Consider the following 24,604-nt stretch of genomic DNA (forward strand, 5'->3'; position numbering starts at 1 on the left):
GTTCTCGGGGACTTATGGGCAAAAGTGGTTTTGAAACGTATGTCGATCCCACAGAGGTACCTCGGAAATCAGAATATAACTTTTGCATCGGGCATTGTATCCGCAATCAGAAGGATCAAAGATACTAGGTAGCCCAGACCTATACAAACCGATCCTTCCCAAAGAAACCCAAATTTGATGTGCAAGTAACACGACACACATGGTCACAAGACCAAGGATTGCAGGCAATTAAGGGAGGAGGTATCCCGTCTATTTAATGAGGGCCATCTTCGAGAGTTACTTAGCGATCGAGCCAAGAATCATTTTAGAGAAAGGGATGTCAATAGGAAAAAGGAACAGGAGGAACCCCAACATGTCATTCACATGATCGTCGGTGGGGTCGACATCCCACATGGACCCATATTCAAACGCACTAAGGTATCAATCACTAGAGAAAAATGAACCCGAGATTATGTGCCCGAAGGCACTTTATCATTCAACGGCGAAGAAGTAGAAGGCATTTCTCCGCCCCACAATGACGCTCTGCTAATTTCTATCTTGTTGAATAAAGTTCAAGTTAAGCGTGTTTTGGTAGATCCAGGTAGCTCGGCGAATATCATCCAATCGAGGATCGTGGAGCAGCTCGGCCTACAAAATCAAATTGTGCCCGTAGCTCGGGTCTTAAACGACTTCAATATAGCCAGTGAAACAACTAAAGGGGAGATTATTCTACCGGTGAACGTGGTTGGAACCATTCGAGATACCAAGTTCCACGTAATCGAGGGAGACATGAGGTATAATGCCCTACTCAGAAGGCCTTGGATCCACAATATGAGGGTAGTCCCTTCGACTCTCCACCAAATGATTAAATTCCCGACGTCGGCTAGTGTAAAAATAGTATACGGGGAGTAGCATGCTACAAAGTAAATGTTTGCGGTCGATAAGGTAATGCCGGTATCGACACTGTCAACCTTAGAGAGGTCGAACATCAAAAGTAAACATAAAGTCAAATAGAAATCACAGCCAACAGCCTCGACCGAATCAGGGAAGCAGGAGATAGAAGAAGAAGAGGAGGATTTTCTGACCCCTCGAACTTTTATTGTTCCCGAAGATTCTGACGCCACCAAATTAATGGTCGAAGAGCTGGAACAAGTTATATTGATCGAGTACCTACCCAAGCGAAAGGTATACCTGGGAACAGGATTAACTCCCGAACACAGGAAAAAGCTTATTCAATTTCTTATTGATAATATATATTATTTTGCTTGGTCCCATTTAGACATGACAGGGATCCCACCGGAGATAACGACGCATCGGCTAAGCCTGGTCCCTAGGTTCAAACCGGTGAAGCAAAAGAGAAGACCTCAGTCTGAGGTAAAGCACGCATTCATAAAGGACGAGGTAACTAAACTTCTCAAAATAGGGTCCATTCGGGAGGTGAAATATCCCGAATGCCTAGCCAATGTAGTTGTAGTCCCTAAAAAAGGGAACAAACTCAAAATTTGTGTAGATTATAAGGATTTAAACAAGGAGTGCCCAAAATATTCTTTTCCACTGCCTAACATCGACCGTATGATCGATGCCATGGCCAGCCACAAGATCCTTACTTTTCTCGATGCCTATTCCGAGTACAATCAAATCCAAATGAACTCGGAGGACCGAGAAAAGACTTCATTTATCACCAAATATGGAACATATTGTTATAATATAATTCCATTCGGGTTAAAAATGCAAGAGCTACTTACCAACGCCTAGTAAATAAAATATTCTAAGAACAACGTGCAGAGGGTGGCTGGACGGATAACTGCCTTAGACCGATTCATTTCGAGGTCATCAGATCGAAGTCACAGGTTTTTCTCTCTACTAAAAAAGAAGAACTATTTCGCCTAGACCCCGGAATTCCAATAGGCGTTAGAGGAATTGAAGCGATACCTATCAAGCCCACCACTGCTTCACACTCCAAAGGCAGATGAAAAACTTTGCTTGTGCTTGGCAGCATCGGAAATCACGGTAAATGGTATCCTAGTTCGGGAAGAGCAAGGTACGTAATTTTTCGTTTATTATGTAAGTCGAACCTTAGGAGAAGCAGAAACTAGATATCCACATTTGGAGAAATTGAAACTTGCACTGATAAGCGCCTCTAGAAAGTTAAGACCATACTTTTAATGTCACCCCATATGCATAACCACTTACCCACATCGTAATATTTTGCATAAACCCAAACTATCGGGACGATTGGCCAAATGGGTCGTCAAACTCAATGGGTACGATATCGAATATCAATCCCGGACGTCCATCAAGTCTCAAATTTTAGCGGACTTCGTGGCCGATTTCACGCCAACCCTCGTACCAGAAGTCGAAAAGGAACTCTTATTAAAATCGAGTACATCATCGGAGGTATGGACCCTTTTCACAGACGGTGCTTCAAATATGAAGGGGTCCGGGCTAGGCATCATTTTGAAGCTACCCATAGGTAGCACTATTAGGCAATCTATCAGAACTTCTAGGTTAACTAACAATGAGGCCGAGTACGAGGCCATGATTGCAGGTCTCGAGCTAGCTAAAATCTTATGAGCAGAATTCATTGAAGCCAAGTGTGACTCTTTACTAGTGGTGAACCAAGTAAACAAAACCTTTGAAGTTCGAGAGGATAGAATGCAAAGGTATTTGGACAAGCTGCAGGTAACCTTGCACCGTTTCAAGGAATGGACTTTACAACATGTACCTCGAGAACAAAACAGTGAGGTCGATGCACTTGCAAGTTATAGGGTCATCGGTCGAGGAAGATGAGATCAGCTCGGAGACTGTCGTACAACTCTCGAGATCTGTAATCGGGGAAAGTCACGCCGAGATAAACTCTACAAGCTTAACCTGGGATTGGAAGAATAAATATATTGAATACTTGAAGAACGGAAAGCTCCCATCGGACCCTAAAGAGTTGAGGGCCCTACAAACCAGAGTTGTTCGATTCATATTGGTTGAAGATGGAACATTATACAAAAGGACATTCAATGGACCATTGGCAGTATGCTTAAGACCATGAGACACCGATTATGTTCTACGAGAGGTCCATGAAGGCACTTGTGGGAACCACTCTAGCGCCGAATCACTGATTCACAAAATCATTAGAGCAGGATACTACTAGATAGCATGGAAAAATACACTAAGGAGTTTGTTCGAAAATGTGATAAATGTCAAAGGTTTGCACCGATGATCCATCAGCCCAGAGAACAACTTCATTCAGTCCTATCCCCATAGCCATTTATGAAATGGGGGATGGATATCGTCGGCCCTCTGCCATCAGCCCCAAGTAAAGCCAAGTTTATTTTATTTATGACTGACTATTTCTCTAAATGGGTTGAAGCACAGGCGTTCGAGAAAGTGAGAGAGAAAGAGGTTATAGACTTCATCTGGGATCACATCGTGTGTCGATTTGGGATACCTGCCTAAATAGTGTGTGACAATGGAAAACAATTTATCGACAGCAAAGTGATGAAATTCCAAGACCACAAAATAAAAAGGATATTATCAACGCCGTATCACCCTAGTGGGAACAGACATGCCGAGTTGACGAACAAGACTATTATCCAAAACCTAAAGAAAAGGTTGAACGACGCTAAGGGGAAATGGAGAGAAATTCTACCCAAAGTCCTTTGGGCATATCAAACAACGTCAAAGTCCAGTACGGGGGAAACCCCATTCTCCTTAGTATATGGCTCTGAAGCCTTGATTCCAGTCAAAGTCGGGGAACCCAGTGCCAGGTTTCGACATATAACAGAAGAGTCAAATCACGAGGCTATGAATACTAGCCTCAAATTATTGGATGAAAAAAGAGAAGCCTCAATCATTCGAATGGCTGCACAAAAGCAACAAATCGAAAGATACTACAATAGGAGAACTAACCTTCGCCACTTCAGAGTCGGGGACTTAGTCCTGAGGAAAGTCACCATCAACACTCGAGATCCTAATGAAGGAAAGCTCGGCCCAAATTGGGAAGGACCCTACCAAGAGCTCGACATCATCGGAAAGGGATCTTATAAGCTCGGCACGATGAACGGCGAACAACTGCCAAATAATTGGAACATATCTCTTCTCAAACGGTATTATTTCTAAGGTATGACTTTATTCCCTTTTTTCATTAAAATATTCGACACTAACTCATTGCAGATGATCGATCGAAGATATCGAGACCTCAGGTTTTAAAGCACGCGTTGCACTCTTTTTTCCTTAGATCGGTTTTTGTCCCAAGTGGGTTTTTTCGGCGAGGTTTCTAACGAGGCAACAATTATGTGCTACCTGAGGACCATTCAACAGTATCCAAGTCTTATTTACAATCAACCTCAAATACTGGGGGGCATCACCCTCGGATGTTACACTTTCGAGGAAAATACTTCGTGTCAAAGGGACTCGATAGAGAAACTTTGTAATGGGCCAAACATTCGAATGAACCGTGTCCGTATAGATTAGTCGAGCCCCGATGGCAAAACATGTACGCATGTATAAATTATACAAAGAAGCATTCATTTTATATCAAACATCTTGTGTCTCAAAGAAAATTTTCTACTATACAAGCTCCATACTTATGATTTTGTGAGAAATGGCTCAAGGGCCAAGTGCAAATATACCTTGTACACTCGGGGACTACCGTCGACGATCGACATATTCGAGTAATATAAACTCAAATTCATAAGAACTCAAAGAGGCACCCCTTGATCTACAGGCCAAGGCCATCATTCTTGGGGACAAACACTTCGAACAAGTTTGAAGTATTATTGGGAAATAAGCCTAAGAGGCATACCCAAAGGCTACAGCCAAATTAAAGTGGCTTAGAGACGTTAAAAATAGGCCTTCGAATTCTTTGAAAAACCGATTAAAAAAGGCTACCCTTGGCATGTAATCAAAAGGGCTTCGATAAAATCAGCCATCGAAAAACCTTAAGAGGTATCAAATTATCTTAACACAAACGTGCTACGGCACAAAAAGCAAAGGGATTTCAATCGACATCGAACCCTCAAAAAACCTAATGGATAAAGAATACGTGTTAAGGCATAATTCTTTTTTTATTTTACTAAATCTTCTAAGTCGAAAAGGGGGGAAAATAACCATCTTTTAGAGGCCATATCGGCCCAATCTAAAGATCCTAAAGTCCAATACACTTAGAGTTTGAGATTTTGTTCTCACTCAATTCGGACTTAAGGGTTCCACTATCCCGGGCTCAAATAAAATATAGCTCGAGAATTCATCATTATTTGATATAAAAATCTTAAAGGGTCTGTTAAATCATGAACATATTGTTAAGCTCGGGGACTCGCCCTCGCTTAACTAAAAAACCTAAGGGTTTATTCTACTCTGAGTTCGAGCTATTGCTCACTCGATTATAGAGGCTACAGTAACCCGATTGCAACAAAGTTTTCACAAGGCAAAGGCAAAACAAAATTTATCATAAATTAGAAATTGGAGACGAAATGGAAAGAAAAGAAATCTTTCATATATGCAAAGTATTTACAAAGACCACTCAGGGTCTTACAAAAAAACAAAAGGAGAAAAAAATAATCCTAAGCTCCTAGTCCGCCTTGGGAGTCGCGTCTTTGGGAGCTTCATCTTCATCTCCACTCTCGGATCCACTCGCAGAGTCTTCCTCATTGGAAAGCAAAGCTCCGGCCTCGTCCTCCAAAACCTTCGCATTCTCGATATCAGTCGTGAGGTCGAAGCCACGAGCATGTACCTCTTCAAGAGTCTCTCTTCGAGACTGGTGCCTAGCATGCTCGGCAACACGGGACAATCTAACCTCAGCAGCATCAGAAACCTCCTTTGCCCGAGTGTTAGTGGCTTCAGCGTAAGCTCAGTAGGAGGCAACGAGCACCTCTGCCTCGGATGTGGCACTTGCAAGCTCAACGACTAACCGAGTCTCGAGCTCTTCAACCTTCTGGGCTCGGGCCAAGTTCTACTCCTTCACACTTTGAAGTTAACGCTCAACCAAAGACAGTTGGGCCCAAACCTTTTCTTTTTCCGAGGCGAGACGGTCCATGTTCCGCTTCCACCCCAAAATCTCTACCTCTTTCTTCTTGGCCTCCTCACGAAGCTGCTCAACCAATTCGGCATTCTGCTGAACCTTCAGGATCAAAGTGTTAGTTGCCAATTTCAAGTCAATACATAACAAGCTCCCAAAAATTTACATTACCCGTTCAATGAGCTCGGTCTGATCTCAATGAGCTTTTGTCAGCTTGGTTCGAATGCTCACGATCTCTTCTTCTTTTTGCACATAGAGGAGTTTGAGCGCGTTTCTCTCCTCCGTACTTGAAAGACGCTTATCAATGGAGTGTTGTAGCCTGTACAGAAAGAAAGGAAATCAGACTTAGAGAAATAAGAACAAACGCAAGCATGGTAGCATGGGCTAAAACTCACTTGGTTCAGAAGCCGTTGAGCCTCATAAAAAATGAGTGATGCGTCAAGGTCGGAAACATCATCGACCTCCGCGAAGCAACCATGAAATATATCGTCCCCTTCGGGGGTTCCCATGGATAGGGCATCCCGAAACTGCCCCTCGGAGAACGTGGGGCTGGGCGACGAATCATCGATATTAATTGCCCCGAGCAAGTCGCTCGGGGAATTCTCTTCTCTTTGAAGGGCCTCAGAACTAGACCCTTCAGGAACACCCACCGGTTTCTCATCACGGCAGGAGGCATCATCAATACCCGATCACTCGGGGATCCTGCTCGGACCTTCCCCCGAGATCACCTCGATCTGCGGCTGAACCTCCTCGATCGTCACCAGCTCAGCAGTTCTCGAAGCTTCGATGTTTTCCCTATTTCGAGCCACCAGCAGGCAGTCGACATCTTCTATTTCCTCGTCTTCATCTCGTAGCGTTTGGACTACATCGGCAGATAGAGCGGAGGGATCGATCTTTGACTTTCGAGCCCTACTTTTCTTGGGCTTTGGAATATCTGGAATCCAGGCCCTTCTCCTTTTCTTGTCTTTGGTCGGCTTCGGGGCCTCCCCTTCCCCGAAGGGAGGCGGCCTCATGACGACATTATCTCCAAGACCTGTATGAGAAGAAATCAAGTTAAAAAGAAGTATTTCACAAGAAAGCATCAAACACGAACAAGGGAACTTACCATGATATTTGGCCTCCCATCAACCCTTGGCCAAATCGCGCCATGAGCGCTCAACATACGAAGAGGTTGAAACCAGTTGTCGAACCCAACCTACAAGATCCGGGACTGCACCAGGAAACCAGGGTGAAGCTGCACCATAAAGAAGAATATAGATGAGAAGAGTTAAAGAAAACATAACAAGTAATCAAATGTTATCGGTGAGGTTCTACTTACGCTTCATGTTCCATTCTTCGGGGAATGGCATCTTATCGGTGGGGATTAAGTCTGAGGTCCTAACTCGGACAAATCGACCCATCCACCCTCGGTCCTTGTCCTCATCTATGCTCGAGAATAGCACCTTCGTGGCCCGGTGCTGAAGCCTTATCAGTCGCTTCGATAAAGACGGGGGTTGTATAGCTTAATGAGATGATCGAGAAATTTTTTAGCTAAATGACAATGTGCCAAAAAGAGGGGTAGATGTGGCCTAGGGTCACCCAGTATTGGCAGCAAAAGTCGATTATGACAGGATCGACGGAACCCAATGTAAAAGGGTACGTATACACACTTAAGAATCCTTTCACATGAGTGGTGATGTCCTCTTCGGGGGTAGGAATCACCACCTCTTTATTCTCCCAGTGGCTGTCTTTTTTCACCTGCTCGAGATCGCCTTTGGATATCGAACAGATATATCTAGATATGGGCTCGCATCGGCCAGGAACCGAAGAGAGTTTTTCGACTTTAAAGTCGGAAGTAAGTTCACATGGCCCGGGGATGCACTCTTCGATACGTGGCTCCACCGGTGTCTTGTCACCGGCCGGCCGTGATGAGGAGGCCTTTTCTTCTTGAGGAACGATCTTTGTTGTTTTCGCCATTGCTATATGAGGTTTAAGGAAGAAGAAGATGGCATTTGTGTTTTAATAAGAGATTGGCAAACGGAAACTGGCAAAGTGATGAACTTGAACAGAATAAAAGAGCTTTTGAAGATTAGAAGAAAGTTTGAAGGTAAAGTTTGAGAAGATAATGAAGGCGGTCTATTTATAATAGCCACTTTGATGGTTTGAAAGCACCGATTGTCGACCATCAACTGGCATTAATTAATGACCTTGGGGACCATGCAGACGCGACGCTTCAATCGTTTTTGTCGCTTATGTCACGATGTTGACGTCATAATTGGTCGGGGTACTAGATCGAAGGCTTAGTTCGTTTCTTCTCGTTACACTCCAAGAAACGAGGGGGCTATCTGTATACGGTCAAAATCAGGCCTACCCAATTTTGTTATTTGATCGAGACAAGGGAATTGCATCGGGGGTAGCCCCGTAATAAATCAGACCCGAGCTAGAAGATAAGACATCAAGCTTAGAGATCGAAGTGTACGTTGAGACCGAGACCAACAACAATTGAGACCAAGTATGACCGACTTCGAGGGCAGCATAATAACGGAATGGCGAGATATCAGTAACCGGTCGTAGATCACGGCGTGAATCTCGGGACAAATATCCGTGATTGGCCGAGGATCATGGCGTGAATCTCGGAACAGATCAAATCAAAAGCGATTAACTAGTTGTTTATACGATTTCCTTCTAAAATTAGAGACATACCATAATTAAGTTTCCTCTGCTATATAAAGAGGAGTTCCAATCATTTGTAGGGCATCGCGATTCACTGATAAAAATATACATATGCGTTGCTTTCTTTGTCTTACTTACTGTTCATTACTGCTTGTTCCATCCCCTGTTGTTCTTATTAACTAATCTCGAAACTATCTTGAATCAAGGTTGAGGCATTGTTTGCAGATCGGTTTGATTTATTTAAATGTCCAATTTATCTATTTAATTCGTTGTTTATCAATTGGTGCTGGTTTAAATCACATATCTTTAAAACCACAATATAAGTTAAATTGTTACTTAATTTTGAGGGTAACATAAACCTCAATATTAACTTTGCACACACAATTATCTTAATCATTTATGCATTTTAATATTTTATTACAATCAATTGTTATGATCGAAAATAAATCTTATCACTTCGGGTGCTGCTACCATATGTCACCTTTACGTTTCGTGTGCAAGGCACTCTCTAAAAGATTAAATATGTCATACACATCCAATGTATTTTACAATGAATAAGAACATACACTGGAGAAATTTGACTCGGTAATGTAAACGTCAATCAATCTCACAAAATCATATCAAATTTACCATAAATTGGTCTATTTGATTAAAATCATGTTAAGAAGCAATATTCTTCTCGTCATATACAAATTGATATAATCGATGAAAAAATTGCAATGCATTATCATATTCTTTAAACCAACTAAAAGAACAAGTAGTTTGACTCAAGGCCGTGTAGCGTTGAACCGACGGGTTCAAATGAACTCATAATTTTCGATACAGAGTAAAAATTTATTGGTATAAATTCATAAAATTGTAAAAATAATAGATATGAACCCATAAATTTAAAAATATAATGAATTCAATGCTAAACCCTTGAAATATGAACTCATATGATTTAAATCGTGAATCCTCGTATGATTTGACTCGTTGTCAAGTTGACACCCTTCTTAAACTATATATGTACTAATAGTCGGAAAGACACTATGTACTCGCTCACTATTTATCTAAATATTTTGCTAAATTTTTTCTATGTAAATATACTAAATTCGGGTAAAGGCAATGAGTACTTGAGCACCCATAAGTCATCGCTGCCGTTATTAACTATGTGAGAATGAAACGTACAATTTGAAGGGAAAGAGCAATAGAACCAACATGAAGAAGATATTGGATCTGATCCAATATCTTGTGCCCACACACAATTGTTTTAAGATCTCTGAAATCTCTATACATATTTCTTTCTTTCTCTAATGTAGAATTCACTTTCACTTAAAAATAGGCTTTAAGCAATCACCTTTTCACATGTCATCATAACGTGACGGTAATCTCGCATTTCCCATGTGACGTGCCCATCCCCACCCCCCCTCTTGACCCCACCACCCACTCTCTCTAACCCCCCACACTCTACCCTTTGAAGGGCTTAAGCATTGAGTACGGACTGAACCCACCACTCTTAATTGTAATGGAAGACCATGTCTTGATATTCTAATCTTGAAGTCAGAAATTAAAGACCCTTTTTCTTGATTCGTCTTTTTGTTGCGTAGAAAAAGAAAATAAAATCCATTTAGATTTTTTTGAGGGGGAAAGATCTAGGAATTTTTCGGAGTTTGAACAATTCTTGGTTGATTGTTTCTACCGACAATGAAGGCAGAAACAGCGGTTTTGAATCCACCTCTCATCTCTTTTGACAACAAGAGGTACTCCTTTAAATCTCTCTTCTCCTTCCACTTTGTCAGTCCATTTTTGAACTGTAATCCATTTTCTTGATTCAGCTCGATCCATGACTGATGCTGTTTGAATTCTTGATTATAATTTATAACTCACCAGGAATTGGAAAAAAAATAAAAAGAGAAAATATTTACTGCCCAGATAACCTGATGAACTTCCTCTGATTTTAATATTTCTATGAACATCAAGTTCCTCTTTCTGATCTTTCTTTAATTGTATATTCAAAGTGTGTTTTGGTGACTGAGTGAAATGTGCTGTGGTGTGTAGTTAATCAGACTTTTTTTCCTCGACTATTCCACCAAGTACCTATTATCTCCCACTGTACCGGTAATATTGCCAATCAAGGCTTAGACAAATAGAAGAAATGACTTAGCATGTTTTGTCTCCACAATTTGAACCCTCGTTTCCAAGGTTTTCACCTACTTCATTGACAGCTAGGCCACACCTCGGGTGCGTAGTAAAGTGATGGGGATAAAAAATAAATTTGAGCTTTGTTCATGAAAATGTTGGGTGTTCTAATTTGTGTTAGCAATCTCTAGAAGGTAATGGCATGTATAAAAGGTAAACCGTGAAGAAGTAAGTAATCTTGTTCTTAATGAAGAAACTAACATGACAACCACTAGACTGCAGCACCTCCACGTAAAAGGGAAAAAATAGGACTTTGGTTGTTCATATTAAATCAATTTGGTCTATTGTGAGTAAATCAATTTTTCACCTATTAACCGAATGTGCTTAAAACAAAGTGAAAACCAAGTTTAGATTTAACTTAAATAATAAAACCAAGTAGGTGGTAAACATAATCTTCATTCACTTTTTGGTCTTGATGGGCTTGTTCTCTTTGAACAATCAATGTTTAACAAGCTTTGGCAGTCTTATTTCAGTTCTTGATATGGTAGATCATAATAAAAATGAAGATAATTTATCCTATTTAATATGTAATATAGTACCAAATAGGGACAAGAGAGAGAGGTACGGAAAAAAAAAGAGGAATAGGAGAAACCGAGAAGAACAAAAACGAGAAAGGAAATTATAATAGTAAATAGAAAACGAGAAGAAAAGAGAGGAGAGGGACAGAAGAGAGAAGGGATAGAAAGAGAAATTATAATAGTAAATCAATTAATCATATATAATATAGAGAATTTCAGCGAATCATGTGAAGGTTCTATTCTGGGTTTGATTCTAAACCTATTTGGTGTATAATTACAAATAGTATGAAACAAGCTCCGGAGTGTAGGCAAGGGCAAAAGACGAGAAAAGGAATGAAAGCGATATGGAATAGTGTCCTTCTTACATTCTGTGAACTATTTGTTGCGAAAGGAATAAGAGATGTTTCCAGGGGGGAAAGTGAGGCTATACAGTGTATATTTTTGACAAAGGAGGCTATGCTATATTTAAAGTGTAGGTACTTATTGTTATATACTTTTGGTGTATAATGCAAAGTGTAGATGAGTGTGGCTCTCTTTTAGGCTTCATGTCCTTAAGAGTTAGTAATTAAGTTATTTGTACCTTAGCACCTGCTTGGTGTTGTTTGCATCAATAAATACCTTTCAGAACAAAAGATTAATTATTTCAAGTAATCACGATATCCTTGTGATCTCATTATTATCTTCCAATTGGAGAAAATTCGATACAACAAGTGAGATTGTTTAGTGTGACTCTCAAAAGATTGAGTTAATAGAATGTGGTTGTTGATCCTTTGATTGAATAAGGTACTCGTGAAAACTACCATCTGAAGTGGACGAATAGCTTAGGCCATGAGTGGCCAGATAATACATATGGTATTAAAGACTGCAAAGAGTGTATTAGTGTGATGCATAGGAACTTGTGCTTCAGTACCAGATTGACGTTGTACTGATAAGTGATAAGTGTTAAGGGAGAAAAGTAAGTAGAAGAGATGAGAACCGGGAAGAAGAGAGAAGATATAGTAAGAGAAGAAATAAAGATAAAAAGGAGAGAGGGAGTGGAGGAATAGAGAGAGGGGACGTAGGGAGAAAGGTTAGAGAGAAAAATTGTTATACTAAATCAATTCAACCAATACTATTCGTGTAATATATGTCATGGAATTTTGAAGAAATAAGAGTTCTTGAAACTACTAGAACTCTATCCTAACAAGTAATTAATACAAAGTAAAATTTTATCTCAAATAAGATTATTTTTATTTTATTTATCTTATCAATTTTTCCCCCTAATTTTTTCTCTTACTAATAAAAAAATATAAGTAATATGAAGTGATAACCATATCATCACAGCAGTACTTTAATATTTTTCCTGGGAACGTATGCATGTAAAGATTTTGGTTTCCATAAACTGTTCCTTGAATTCTTTTTCACTAATTAGTGTCAGTGTTAACAGGGATGCTTATGGATTTGCTGTACGGCCTCAGCATGTACAAAGATACCGTGAATATGCTAATATCTACAAGGTACTCTTTTGTTCTTATTTCAGTTTTACTAGTTAATGTACTGTTTTTCTTTAAAGAAAATTAGACAAGAGGGGGGGCAAGAAGAAAGGGAAAACCAAAAATAAATAATTTCTCTGTAATCAGTTGAAGCAAAGCTGAAACATCTATCTTCTGTTTATTTTACATCTACCACACTTCTCAGCAATCAAGCAGTAAATATTTCCTCATTATCTCACTGTGTGTGCGTTTCTTTTTTAGGAAGAAGAGGAAGAGAGGTCTGAGAGGTGGAACGATTTTTTGGAGCGTCAAGCAGAGTCTGCTCAGTTACCCATAAATGGGATATCTGCAGACAAAAGTTCTACTAATCCTTTTGCTGAACCAATTAATCAGGAGGTAAGTTGTGATGCACAGAACGGGGAAGAAGGTCAACTTGAAAGCGCAACTGAGAAGGATGTCACACTGACCACCTCTGTGGAGAGGAAAATTTGTCAGGCTCAGATGTGGACGGAAATTAGACCATCTCTACAGGCAGTTGAGGATATGATGAGCACTCGTGTCAAAAAGAAAGTAAACTTAGCCAAACAGGAGCAAGATTCTGGTCTGAGGAAGCACCTTCCTGCAATTGAAGAGTCTAGACCCACAAAAGGAGTATTTGAAGAGGATTCGGAAGATGAGTTTTATGATATAGAAAGATCAGAATCTTTGGACAAATCTGAGTTAGATTCGATGCAAGACATTCCGTTAAATGATACTGATAGCCATTTGGCTAATACTAGTCAAGAGTCTTTGCCTCCTTGGAAAGAAGAATTGGAGTGTCTTGTTCAGGGTGGAGTACCCATGGCTCTTAGGGGAGAGGTACAGAGAATTTATTGAAATTTCCTTATGATTGTGTTTTTTAAAGTAATCTGAGTTCATGCACTAGCTTTTTTAATGCAAGCTTAATATTGGAATCACAGCTTTGGCAAGCCTTTGTGGGTGTGAGGGCACGCAAAGTGGGGACCTATTATCAAGATTTGCTTGCATTAGGCACTAGATCTAGTAATAATACGGAGCTTAAAAGTGTGGAATCAGAGGACCGTGGAAGTTCTGTGGACACGAGCATAGACTGTGTATCTATACCTGAGAAATGGAGAGGGCAGATCGAGAAGGTCATTGAATGTGCTATATCTCAACTGTTCTTTTGAGTACCTTTTGCATTCTATGTTACTGCTGGTTTTTCCATTTCGTGTCCAAGCTTATCTTGCAGTTTATTGCAGGATCTACCACGAACATTTCCTGGACATCCTGCTCTAGACGAGGATGGAAGAAATGCTTTAAGGCGTTTACTTACAGCGTATGCTCGACACAATCCCTCGGTTGGCTATTGTCAGGTATTTTTGTTAGCTTCTCTCTTTTTTATATACTCGTCCTTTTCTCCTTTTTTTCCCCCATTTCTCTTCTTCTGTGTAAATTATCAGCGTCTCATTCTAGGGTTTATTTCTAAACTCTATTTTCTTCTAAATATTATCTGCGCATACTAGTGCTGTATTTCTAGTTTGTGACAAATCTGATTCTTTCATCTTTTGGTTCACCTATTTAATAATCCTTTGGCGTCGATCAAACCACACTTTTTTGTCTAATAATGCAGGCCATGAATTTCTTTGCTGGTTTGTTATTGCTTTTAATGCCGGAGGAAAATGCATTTTGGTATGTTTTCTTAACTTTGTTCGCATCTAATTTTTCATAGGAACATCTTTTATTTATGTAGAGGAAAGTTGCTTCTACTCACAGTTCACAGTTCAGAGAGCATTGGCATTCTTTAGCACATCACACTTGTAGAGTTATTTGTTATGGAGTCGTAAATTGTAAAATGAGCTTCCGTATATTTTTGGTCGCTTTGTCTCATTAAAATAAAAAATGTTGAAAAACACTTACAGGACTTTGATGGGGATCTTAGATGATTACTTTGATGGATACTACGCAGAAGAGATGATAGAGTCTCAGGTAAAAAAAAGTTTTGGTTTTTGCTTGCCGTAACTTGGTGCTACCATCTTCGTTCCCCCTTCAATACTTTGGTATGTTTCAGTTGCATATGAGAAGTGTGAACATATCCACAAGATTTTATTTACTACAGTATCTCTTATCAGGTTGACCAACTTGTTCTTGAGGAGTTGGTGCGAGAGAGATTTCCAAAGTTGGGTATGGCTTTTACTTTAACTTCCTTTTGTGAAGTACCTTTCTTCAGGTTATCTATCAGTCTGTTGGCAGTAATCATTATTATTTGTTAACTTTTTGATGTCTTATTCCACCAATGCTTTATTGCAGTTAATCATCTGGATTACCTGGGAGTGCAGGTAGCATGGGTAACAGGACCATGGTTCCTCTCCATATTTATGAACATGCTTCCATGGGAAAGTGGTCGGTTTCTCTCTCTCATGAAAAATTTAAGCTGTATAGTGGCCGATAATGTAGATTTAACCAAGTTTTAAGTTGTCATTGTGCTTAATTTTAGGTCACTTCTCTCAGAATTCTCTTATTTGCACCTTGATCATCTTATGTTTGTTGACGCCCTTTCTCATTAATTTTCCTTTGTTTTAGTCCTTAGGGTATGGGATGTGCTTCTGTTTGAAGGAAATCGAGTGATGTTATTTCGTACAGCTCTTGCTTTGATGGAATTATATGGTAATCTTTGAGTTCACAAGGGTTGAAAATTGCAAGTTCTTTTCTTCCTTGTAGCTCTATTCTACATACATATTTGGGTTGCACAAAATTGATGTATTTGTTTGGTCTTGACCAGGACCTGCATTAGTTACCACAAAAGATGCTGGGGATGCAGTCACCCTGCTGCAGTCGCTTGCTGGCTCGACATTCGATAGCAGTCAACTTGTTCTGACTGCGTGCATGGGCTATCAAAATGTCAATGAAGCTAGATTAGAAGTACTAAGAAATAAGCATCGGCCAGCCGTGAAGGCTGCATTGGAAGAGAGGACTAAAGGGCTCCGAGTTTTGAGGGATTCTCAGGGTCTAGTATCTAAATTATACAGTTTTAAGCATGATTCTGGATCTGCAATTTTAGGAGTCACTAAAACAGATCAAAAGGCTGATGCAGAGACAAATAGTGATGCATCTCAGACGGATATTGCATCTGCTAATATGGATGAACTTTATATGAGCTTGAATGGGAATGTGGAAATAGATTCTGTTCCAGATCTTCAAGAACAGGTAGCTTTTGGTCATATCTCTCCTAAAATATAATATATTTCATTCTCCTTTGAACTTGCATACCTTTCCTGATCAACTTCTAATAACCATGTCCTACTCTGCTTTATCATCTCATTAAACTATCTAAACGAGCACTTTAGAATTATTCATGCAACTTACTGAAATTTGTCGTAATTTGTATAGAGATGTTTTTGGAAGTGAAAGCTTGGGATGGTTATTGATCAAGTTAAGAATTTTAGTCTAAAGATACTACACTCTTTAAGTAATTTTTTCCTGTTTCAAAGTAAGCGACCTGGAAGCTGCTTCCAGAATAATTAGAAATGTACCGCACAGTGAGCTTGAGTCGTCATTTTTTTAGCAGAATCCTCCTTAGTTAAGAACCTTCATTGGAAAGTTCAGGGAATGTACTCGAGGCAGGAACTTCAGCTTATGATGCCAAACACTGATTTTAGCTTGGTCATAACTAACATATAAAGGACTGGATGCAGAAACAGATGGGCAGTTGTTTACATCAAATACTGATATAGTACAAATGACGATGTTCTTGTTTGCCTCTTTTGACTAGGGACTGAACTGAAGGTGTGCAATTACAGTTTAGTAGCTGAACCTTCTGGAGAATTAGGTAAGAAAAAAGAGCAAGTGAAGGAAGAAAAGACAGTCCTCGGGTTTGTTATGAAGTAGGGGTAGGCTTTGGCTGTTTGTTGATTAGGGCAATTTTTTTTTTTTTTGATGAGGTGAAGAAGATTTTATTAAAAACAGTATCAAGCTGATACTGTAAAAATACAGAGATGCTGCTGGCTTAAAAACATTAAAATCCTAAGCGGTCTAGCATGTCCAGCATATCATGAAAATTCATAACATTTCCATCTTTCCAATAGTACAAATAATGTAAACAACTGCATTTCACATATTGCAGCTGCTCCTTCTTGCCTTCAAAACACCTATTATTTCTTTCTTTCCATATCGTCCAAGCTATGCTAAGAGGAATATCTCTCCAAAATTTTCTTTAAGGATGCTTCTGGACATGCAGGTTCCCAGCACTCTAATATATTCCTGAATTTCTTAGGGCTTGCCCAAAGGATGCCAAAGTTAGCTGTGAACATGGACCACACCTGCCAAGTAAATTCACAATGCAAAAAAAGATGGTCCACAGATTCACAAGCTTTCTCACACAAGTTACACCTGCTGCACATTATCCAACCCCTTCTCATCAAATTTTCTTGAGTCAGGCATGCTTCATGTGCTACTAGCCAACCAAAACAGGCCACTTTTGCTGGGACTGTAGTCTTCCAGATCATCTTCCAAGGCCGCTTTTGTGCTTGCACCGGCTGGGTAGCATTTAGTATTTTGTAGAGTGAACTAACAGTAAAAGAACCTTTTTTACTAGCTTTCCAGAGTAGGCTGTCTTCTTTTTCTGGCCATAACACCACTGATTGCATCTTCTGAATAAATATATCAACCTCATGCATTTCTCTGTTGAAGAGATTCCTTCTGAACTGGAAGTCCCAACCTGTATCAGTAAATATATCAGCTAAGAGGATTTTTGGATTATTGGCCAATCTGTACAGGTTGGGAAATTGAATTTTCAGCAGACCAGAACCATCCCAATTTTCATAGTTTGTGTTTGTGAGCATAAATTGTGAAGAAACAGCCATATATGGAGTCTTGTCAAAGATAATTGTTAAAGAATGGAAAGGAACTTTTTTCAGAAATGTGAAATTAGGGAGAGCCTGATGAGATATCTGACTTGTTTGTCAGAGGGTTTGGCTTTTAAAGGAAAGATACAGCGTGCAGTGTACTAACAACGTGAAGTCTTTTGAGTATTGATATATGTGTGTATATTATATATATAATCTCCTGTGAGCTTTTCGAATATCTTTTCATCCAATAAAGCTAGAAAATGCATGTAGGTTTTCTGGGAATATAGCAACATTCTGTGGTACTGTCCAGTTATAATCTTTGTGCCTCCATAATGACATATCCTCCAAGATGCCAATAATAAAGGAGCATATATCCTTATTTTTAGTCTTACCTTTTCAAAAAATAAAAATAAAATAAAGGATGTATCATGGTTTTGTCAAAATTAATCGCCTAGAGTGGGTGTGAGTTACCTCAATCTCTATTTGCCATAGTATTTAGGAGTATCAGCACTGGATTGACAAGTCAGTCGATTTACCTGGGAGGCCTCAAGTCGCCAAGTAGCACCTGCGGAAGGATCATTGTCGAGACCTGCAAAGCAGGAAAAAAAAGATATATTGAATCACTTATACACGCACACACACGCATATATTACCAGTCTCGTGTAACTTTACTGCAAATGAACATGTTATGTGCACTGAAGTGTCATGTAGCACATATGTCTAGTTTGCAGCAAGTACTATGATGAAGTTAATACTCACTGTCTGTAGAAGTCTTTTGAAATATGATGCTACACAGCTGCATCTATGGTTTTCAATACTATTTCTCTTGTGTGGCTTTTATTTCATATTTAATCATACAGTATTGCCTGCTATTCTTGCCTGATGTAAGGTCAGAGAACTATGTTTTCTAAAGTATTGCTCACTCACATGATTCCTCTTTTCTTTTTCATTTTATTTATCGTTTCACCTCCCATCTTTTCATTTATCTCTGTTTTCCGTAATTTCCCTACCTTCAACTCCAATTTAGTCTTTATCTTTTCTTGTTTGATTTGATTATTCTTCGTAGAAATTTGTGGAATTTGATTGTTAGTTTGGATATTATCAAAGTAATATTTCAGCTAGCTTCGAATAGTCTGTGAATGGTCATATATTATTCTGGTGTATCTTCACTTTGCATATTTTAACATATGATTTCAATGCAGGTGGTTTGGCTGAAGGTTGAGATGTGCAAGTTGTTGGAGGAGAAACGATCTGCTGAACTAAGGTGCATATATTAGATGTTAATGTTATATTACTTTTGAATTCTGGTAACTGGTCAGCGCCATCCTTTGCATTTTGACTTTTGTCATAGTTTCTCACTCCGAACTGTAGCTTCTTTACCTTATGAACGTTTTGTTAACAGTTGATTTGATACTTTCGTGAAACCTTTATGCTACAACAAAGGTGTTAGGTGTGGCCTTTTTCTGAAATCATTCTGTACTTAAAGTGCATTAAGAATCACCCTTGTTTTTTGTTAATTTTAGGAGGCAAAGTAAATAACAAATTTGAAACTATGGATCCTCCCATCCAGTTGAAACCCACCTCCTTTTGGCTCTGCTACCTTTTCTCCCTATTTTTGTCCTTTCTTCTGTGTGTCTCATGGTTCAGGGTGGGGACAGAGTAACCAAGTACTAAAAGGGGATGTTTTGATGCCCCAAGTTTCTGCTCTGATCCGTTGTCTCGAAGCATGAGGGAAGCATCTGAGAAAGTAAGCCAATCTCTGACAGCCTAAGGTCACCAAAAGAATTGCAAAATTTCTATTCAAGATTAAAGTAGTCTGTATTGTCTTTCATGTTTTTTTTAAAAAAAAAGAAGAAGAGAGAAGCGTGATGCTTAGAATTTGGAAGTTTAACTCTCCCTTTAGAGAGTAGTCTATCAAACTTGGAACTCAATGGAGTTTAATATTTATTCTTACCTTATAAAAAATGGCATTGAACATTTCTTCATTTTTGCTATTCCTCTGTAGCGCTTTTGGTCAAGATTTTATACCTATTTGTGTGTGGGTGTAGAAAACAAAGAAAAAGAGATATTAAGGGGACTAATGATGTCGTTTCGTGTTTTTTCCATGTGCGCAGAGCAGAGGAGTTGGAAACAGCACTGATGGAGATGGTCAAGCAGGATAACAGGCGGCAGTTGAGCGCAAGGGTACTTAAGAGTTTTGTTTATGCATGAATTATATTCTTTCTCCCGAGTAGGAAATCATATCCCCGCATTCACGATTCTCATCCCTGGGTATCAAAAGACAGTGAAGACCCCCAGCTTTCTGGCATTATACTCAGCATGCTTTTATGTGCTTATAAGCCTGTGATGGATTTGGTCAAGTGAAGCATCTAATTATATGATTGCTTGTGCATGTTTCATCTCTGCACTCTCCATACGTATATTCCTCCTGCCTATTTGACCCATGCACGAAAATGGTAGCAACATAGTAAAAATCAATAATGCAACGTTCTGTCCTTCATTCACACCTAACCACACTTTCGTCAATGAAATAAACATGTGCAACCTTGAATACTCTCGGTGTTCATGTAGAATAGTCAATTGTCTAATAAGGGGTTACAATTGTCTTATCATCCTGGACCCAGTTTGGCTTCTTGGATTGTAGGGTGGATAATAAGTAGGGGGTAAAAAAATCCCTGGGTTTTCGAGATGATGGGCCACCACTAAACTACGTCTCAACCATAAGGAAGTGCCTCAAAATTCCCGGGGAGCGTTTAAACTTTTCTTTTTTTATTTCTTCTTCTCTGGGGTTTTGGTTGATTTTTTTTTTCTTTCCTTTTTTTCCTTTTTTAATTTTTGATAAGTGATTTTGGTTGACTGTAATTATCTGGTTCCAAAGCATATTTTCCCTATGATTCACAAGTTTCCCTAATGTCTGCCTCTGTACATCTTTTGAACATGGATGAAAAGGGCTTCCTACACTTTTTAGATGGTTGGCACAATAAACTCTCTTTCCAAAAACTTCATTGATAAATTCCACATATGTTTGTTAAGCATAATCAGTCTCAAGTTAGGATAATGGAGGAGGATTGCTGTAGGTTGACGACTAGCAGTTAATTCAGTGATGGATCAATTATGAGAATGTTTTAGAAATGCGGACACTAAGAGTGATGTACAAGATTGGACAGGATTAAAATGATCACATCCAACAGAAGTTGCAAATAGCATACACAGAGGTTAAAATGAGACGTCTTAAAGAGAAGTGGCTCATGTAAGAGCCTGCCAACTTCCAACCAAGAAGTTTGGAGTTTGAATCACCAAATGGGGAAGTGGAAAGAATCTTGAAATCTCTTTGAATTATAGTGCACTTAGTTAAGCGCAGAACACAAAGGAAGCAAAGAATCTACATTGGCAATACCAATTTGTTGTGATTACCAGTAATCTGAGTAGGGATAGATGGGAAATCTAGAGAACCTCTAGTTGCCTAAAAAACAAACTACTGAGTACTAGAATGAAAGTACTTTGGGCCTGAATAAAGTGGAATTAATGAAAGAGTGTGCATACAGCTACCTCAACTAATTTAGTAATGGGGCTTAGTTGATTGGTTCGTTTCTTCCCTTCTTTCATATTTTACTTTTTTCTTATCGCTCGTGGATTATTATTTTTGGGTTGTTTCTTCTTTTTCTTTCCTTAAGTGAAGATTAAATTTCACAATGACATTTTCACACTGGCATATCCCCATGATTTAGGTTGAGCAATTAGAACAAGAGGTTGTTGAGCTCCGACAGGCACTTGCTGATAAGCAAGAGCAAGAGAGTGCCATGCTTCAGGTGACAATTCTCATTAAATATTTGATGATAACATTTTTGAATATTATCTAATATGTTCGTCCTTGCTTACTATGGTGATTTATTTGAATGGAATTGCTTTCTAGGTTCTCATGAGGGTGGAGCAAGAACAGAGGGTAACGGAAGATGCTCGTAGATTCGCTGAACAAGAGGCAGCGGCTCAAAGATTTGCCTCTCAAATGCTACAGGTTTATCTACTGATTGAATTTCTTGGTGAAACATTTTGACTTCTATTTCCTGTTCTTCAATTTTATTCATAGTAATTAGTAAACTAGGTCAATCTTTGTCTGCTTATTTGGGTGAACATTTTTAAATGCAGTGAATTTCTTCTAATACTCTTCGTGTTATAACTTACAGATCACCGCATAGTGGATATATCATCTCTTTATGTTTTCTTTTGCTGAAGCTCATTCAAATTATAACATAGTGGTGTCCAAGATGATGCTTAATCATGTCCCTCATTCATCTAAAACATACATCCATAATCGTTGTATTGATATGTTCAATCCCATATAATATGATCCCATTAGATTTAGTGAATATCTTCATTGGTGGATCTTTTAAACTGCATTTGAGCACCGAAGCAGCTTAAACACAAAAGGTGTGCTTAATATAGTCTTCTATTCACTTCATCCATAGGAAGATACCTTAAGCACCATCTTTTTGAGGATTTTGTTATGGTAGTCCTTTCTACATGCTTTATTTATTATTCACTTCTTGAACCAAAGTATCCATATTTTTTTTAAACCCCTCCCAATTTAGGAGGATGTATAGTGTTTCCACACTTCCCCTCCAGGGTGACTTGAATCCAGGACCTAACGGTCGTGGGTGGAGGTGCTTTACCAACTGAGCAAGCCTCACTTGTCAACCAAAGTATCCATATCTTACCAAATTTGGGCAAGCCGCAGTATTTTGCTCTAAAAATGCTAGAATTGCATGAACGTCTGCAGATAATTCTGATGTAACCATCTCTTGTACATAGCATTTAACCTTCACTTCTCCTCATAACCTTCAAGTCCCCCGCCCAAAAGCAGTCTCTCGACTCTCTCCTATTAAAATCATTGGATTGACGCCCTTCTTCATCCAATGAATTTATAGAGGTATTGCCACTATTCTTTTTTCTCCGTCTATGAAATCAGAACTCTTTCATCCTTCCATTCTTTTTACTTGTCATTATGGTATTACGATATGTCTACAGTTACTAGCCTGTTTATTGAGTCTATTCGGAACAAGAAAGTTTCTCCAATGACTTTTTTTTCTTTGATGGTGTAATTGGAAACTAAGAAAATAAATGGCTAATACATTGGATATCTCATGGTTTACAATTACTATGCAGGAGAAGTATGAAGAAGCCACGGGATCCCTCGCTGAGATGGAAAAGAGACTTGTTATGGCTGAATCAATGCTGGAGGCTACCTTGCAATACCAGTCCGGACAAAATAAAGTATTACCTTCTCCAAGGTAGTAGTTCCTTACATATGATATCCTCGTGAGGTATTGACACACCATTTGTACCTCCCATCGGGTTATCATAGTGTTTTTCCTGATATTATGTGCAGTGTTATGAAGTCCTCCGTTTATTACCATGTCTTTGTCACTAGTAATGCAAACAACATATAGTAATTTCTTCAAGCATATCTTGTATTTCTCTAAAATGGATGAATACACTCTTCTATAGATCCACACAGCTTTCATCTCCGGTACGGGGCAACCAAGATTCATCACCGGAGATACCTGCTAGAAAGATCAGCTTGCTGTCGGTACCATTTGGACTTGGATGGCGTGACAAGAACAAGGTGAGTCCATGATTTTTTTAATCCAATTTTTGAGGTGTTATCCACTAAATTAAAATTTTGTTAGAACTTCCTGTTAACTATGTATTTTGGCTTGCTATCGGCTAGCGATCTATGAGAAGTACAATTTCACTTGTCAGATTGTCGTACCTGCCTTTAAGATCTACTAGGTGAGAAGACACGCCTAGTTTACTGCATTTGTAAGAGCAACAATTTAAGTTGTAGATATTACCCATATTAACTTCTGAATAAAGCTTTATGTACTCCATCTTCTTGCTTTATAGACCAAGTTGTCTAGTTTAGGGGCAATAAGCACATTCTATAGAAAATGCAGTTGGATTAAAAGATTTGGTTGATGTCGAGTCAAGTAACTACGGTCTCTTAATGCTGGTTGAAGCTCTCATAGTGTGGCTTCTATAGGAGAGATATACCCCTCCCTCTGCTACCCTACAACTATCTCTTTATTCATGTTTTAATGTAGCATACTTCGTCTTTGAACTGCCAACCGAACGTGGTTATACTTGCCAGTATTAAAATAGTTGAATGACACAGGGGAAGCCAGCCGAGGAGGTTATTGACAACAAGCCAGTGAATGAGGAACCGAGTCCAAACACTCAGCAGAAGGAAATGAACTGCCATCAGATGGAGCAGAAACTGCAAGAGGTCTAAGAAGGGCTGCTGCTGGAACAAATTTCATATGTGGCCTGGAATTCAAAAGGCTAGATATGAGATGCCCTTTATATTGGTCACAAAAGAATTGAAGCGACACTTTTTGTATTTTTTTTTCCATTAAATCCCCTTAAGAGCATATATAGTCAGTTTATTTGTTCATCAAGTGACAATAATAGTGAGTTACAAGATGATAGTGTAGAAAAAAAAAATGTTCTTTTACTATCTTGTTAGTAAAGTGGCGGTTTCCAATGTATTCTCGTCCAAAATGTATAATTGTTGATTTTGCATACTTATCCTTGTTATAATTGAGTTTATCATAGTGTTATCTTATCATGTTTTTTAAGTTCTGCAGAGTTTCATTGTTACATTTAAACTGGTGGAGGTTTACTTATTATGCTTTTGGAATCTTATTTTAGAATGGTAGGCAGTTTTTGGAAATCAAAATTGAAGCTTGACTTAAGCAGTTATTGACAATATTATGGAAGATATAGGAGTAAGTCTTTTTTTTTTTTTTTTTTTTAAATTTCTAATGGGCTTATCTGCAAGGAGGGTGTGGGTATAAAGACCCCTTCACATATATAATCCCTATTGGTACCTTAAGGGGATTGTGGTTAAGGAAAATTAAGGGTACGGGGTAAGAGGATTTTTAGCGGTACCAT

At 39.0% G+C, this 24,604-nt stretch overlaps 1 protein-coding gene across 2 annotated transcripts; it reads left to right on the forward strand.

Annotated features, from left to right (window-relative positions):
- The first annotated feature begins 9,854 nt into the window (after nt 1-9,854).
- LOC104098956 (uncharacterized) lies at nt 9,855-24,288 on the forward strand. Of its 2 annotated transcripts, none has more exons than XR_011407951.1 (18): nt 9,855-10,380; nt 12,764-12,833; nt 13,071-13,667; nt 13,769-13,960; nt 14,069-14,182; nt 14,440-14,498; nt 14,729-14,795; nt 14,939-14,990; nt 15,117-15,209; nt 15,390-15,473; nt 15,589-16,013; nt 18,856-18,917; nt 19,768-19,837; nt 21,382-21,462; nt 21,567-21,668; nt 22,817-22,974; nt 23,159-23,276; nt 23,826-23,901. XR_011407951.1 is itself a non-coding variant. In XM_009605812.4 (18 exons), exons 1-18 carry the CDS (start codon nt 10,325-10,327, stop codon nt 23,940-23,942), a joined length of 2,484 nt encoding a protein of 827 aa, XP_009604107.1. In that variant the 5' UTR covers nt 10,071-10,324; the 3' UTR covers nt 23,943-24,288. The 2 variants fall into 2 exon arrangements, 1 of the variants encoding a protein (XP_009604107.1); XM_009605812.4 differs by having other exon boundaries at nt 10,071-10,380; nt 22,817-22,941; nt 23,826-24,288.
- Nucleotides 24,289-24,604: the final 316 nt, after the last annotated feature.

Source organism: Nicotiana tomentosiformis, chromosome 5 (genome assembly GCF_000390325.3).
Source record: "Nicotiana tomentosiformis chromosome 5, ASM39032v3, whole genome shotgun sequence".
In the NCBI taxonomy this organism is placed as follows: domain Eukaryota; kingdom Viridiplantae; phylum Streptophyta; class Magnoliopsida; order Solanales; family Solanaceae; genus Nicotiana; species Nicotiana tomentosiformis.

Coding starts and splice junctions, on each gene's coding strand:
- LOC104098956 (XM_009605812.4), top strand. CDS start 10,325: ATGAAGGCAGAAACAGCGGTTTTGAATCCACCTCTCATCTCTTTTGAC. Junction 14,499..14,728: donor CCGGAGGAAAATGCATTTTG/GTATGTTTTCTT, acceptor AAACACTTACAG/GACTTTGATGGGGATCTTAG. Junction 16,014..18,855: donor TTCCAGATCTTCAAGAACAG/GTAGCTTTTGGT, acceptor ATTTCAATGCAG/GTGGTTTGGCTGAAGGTTGA.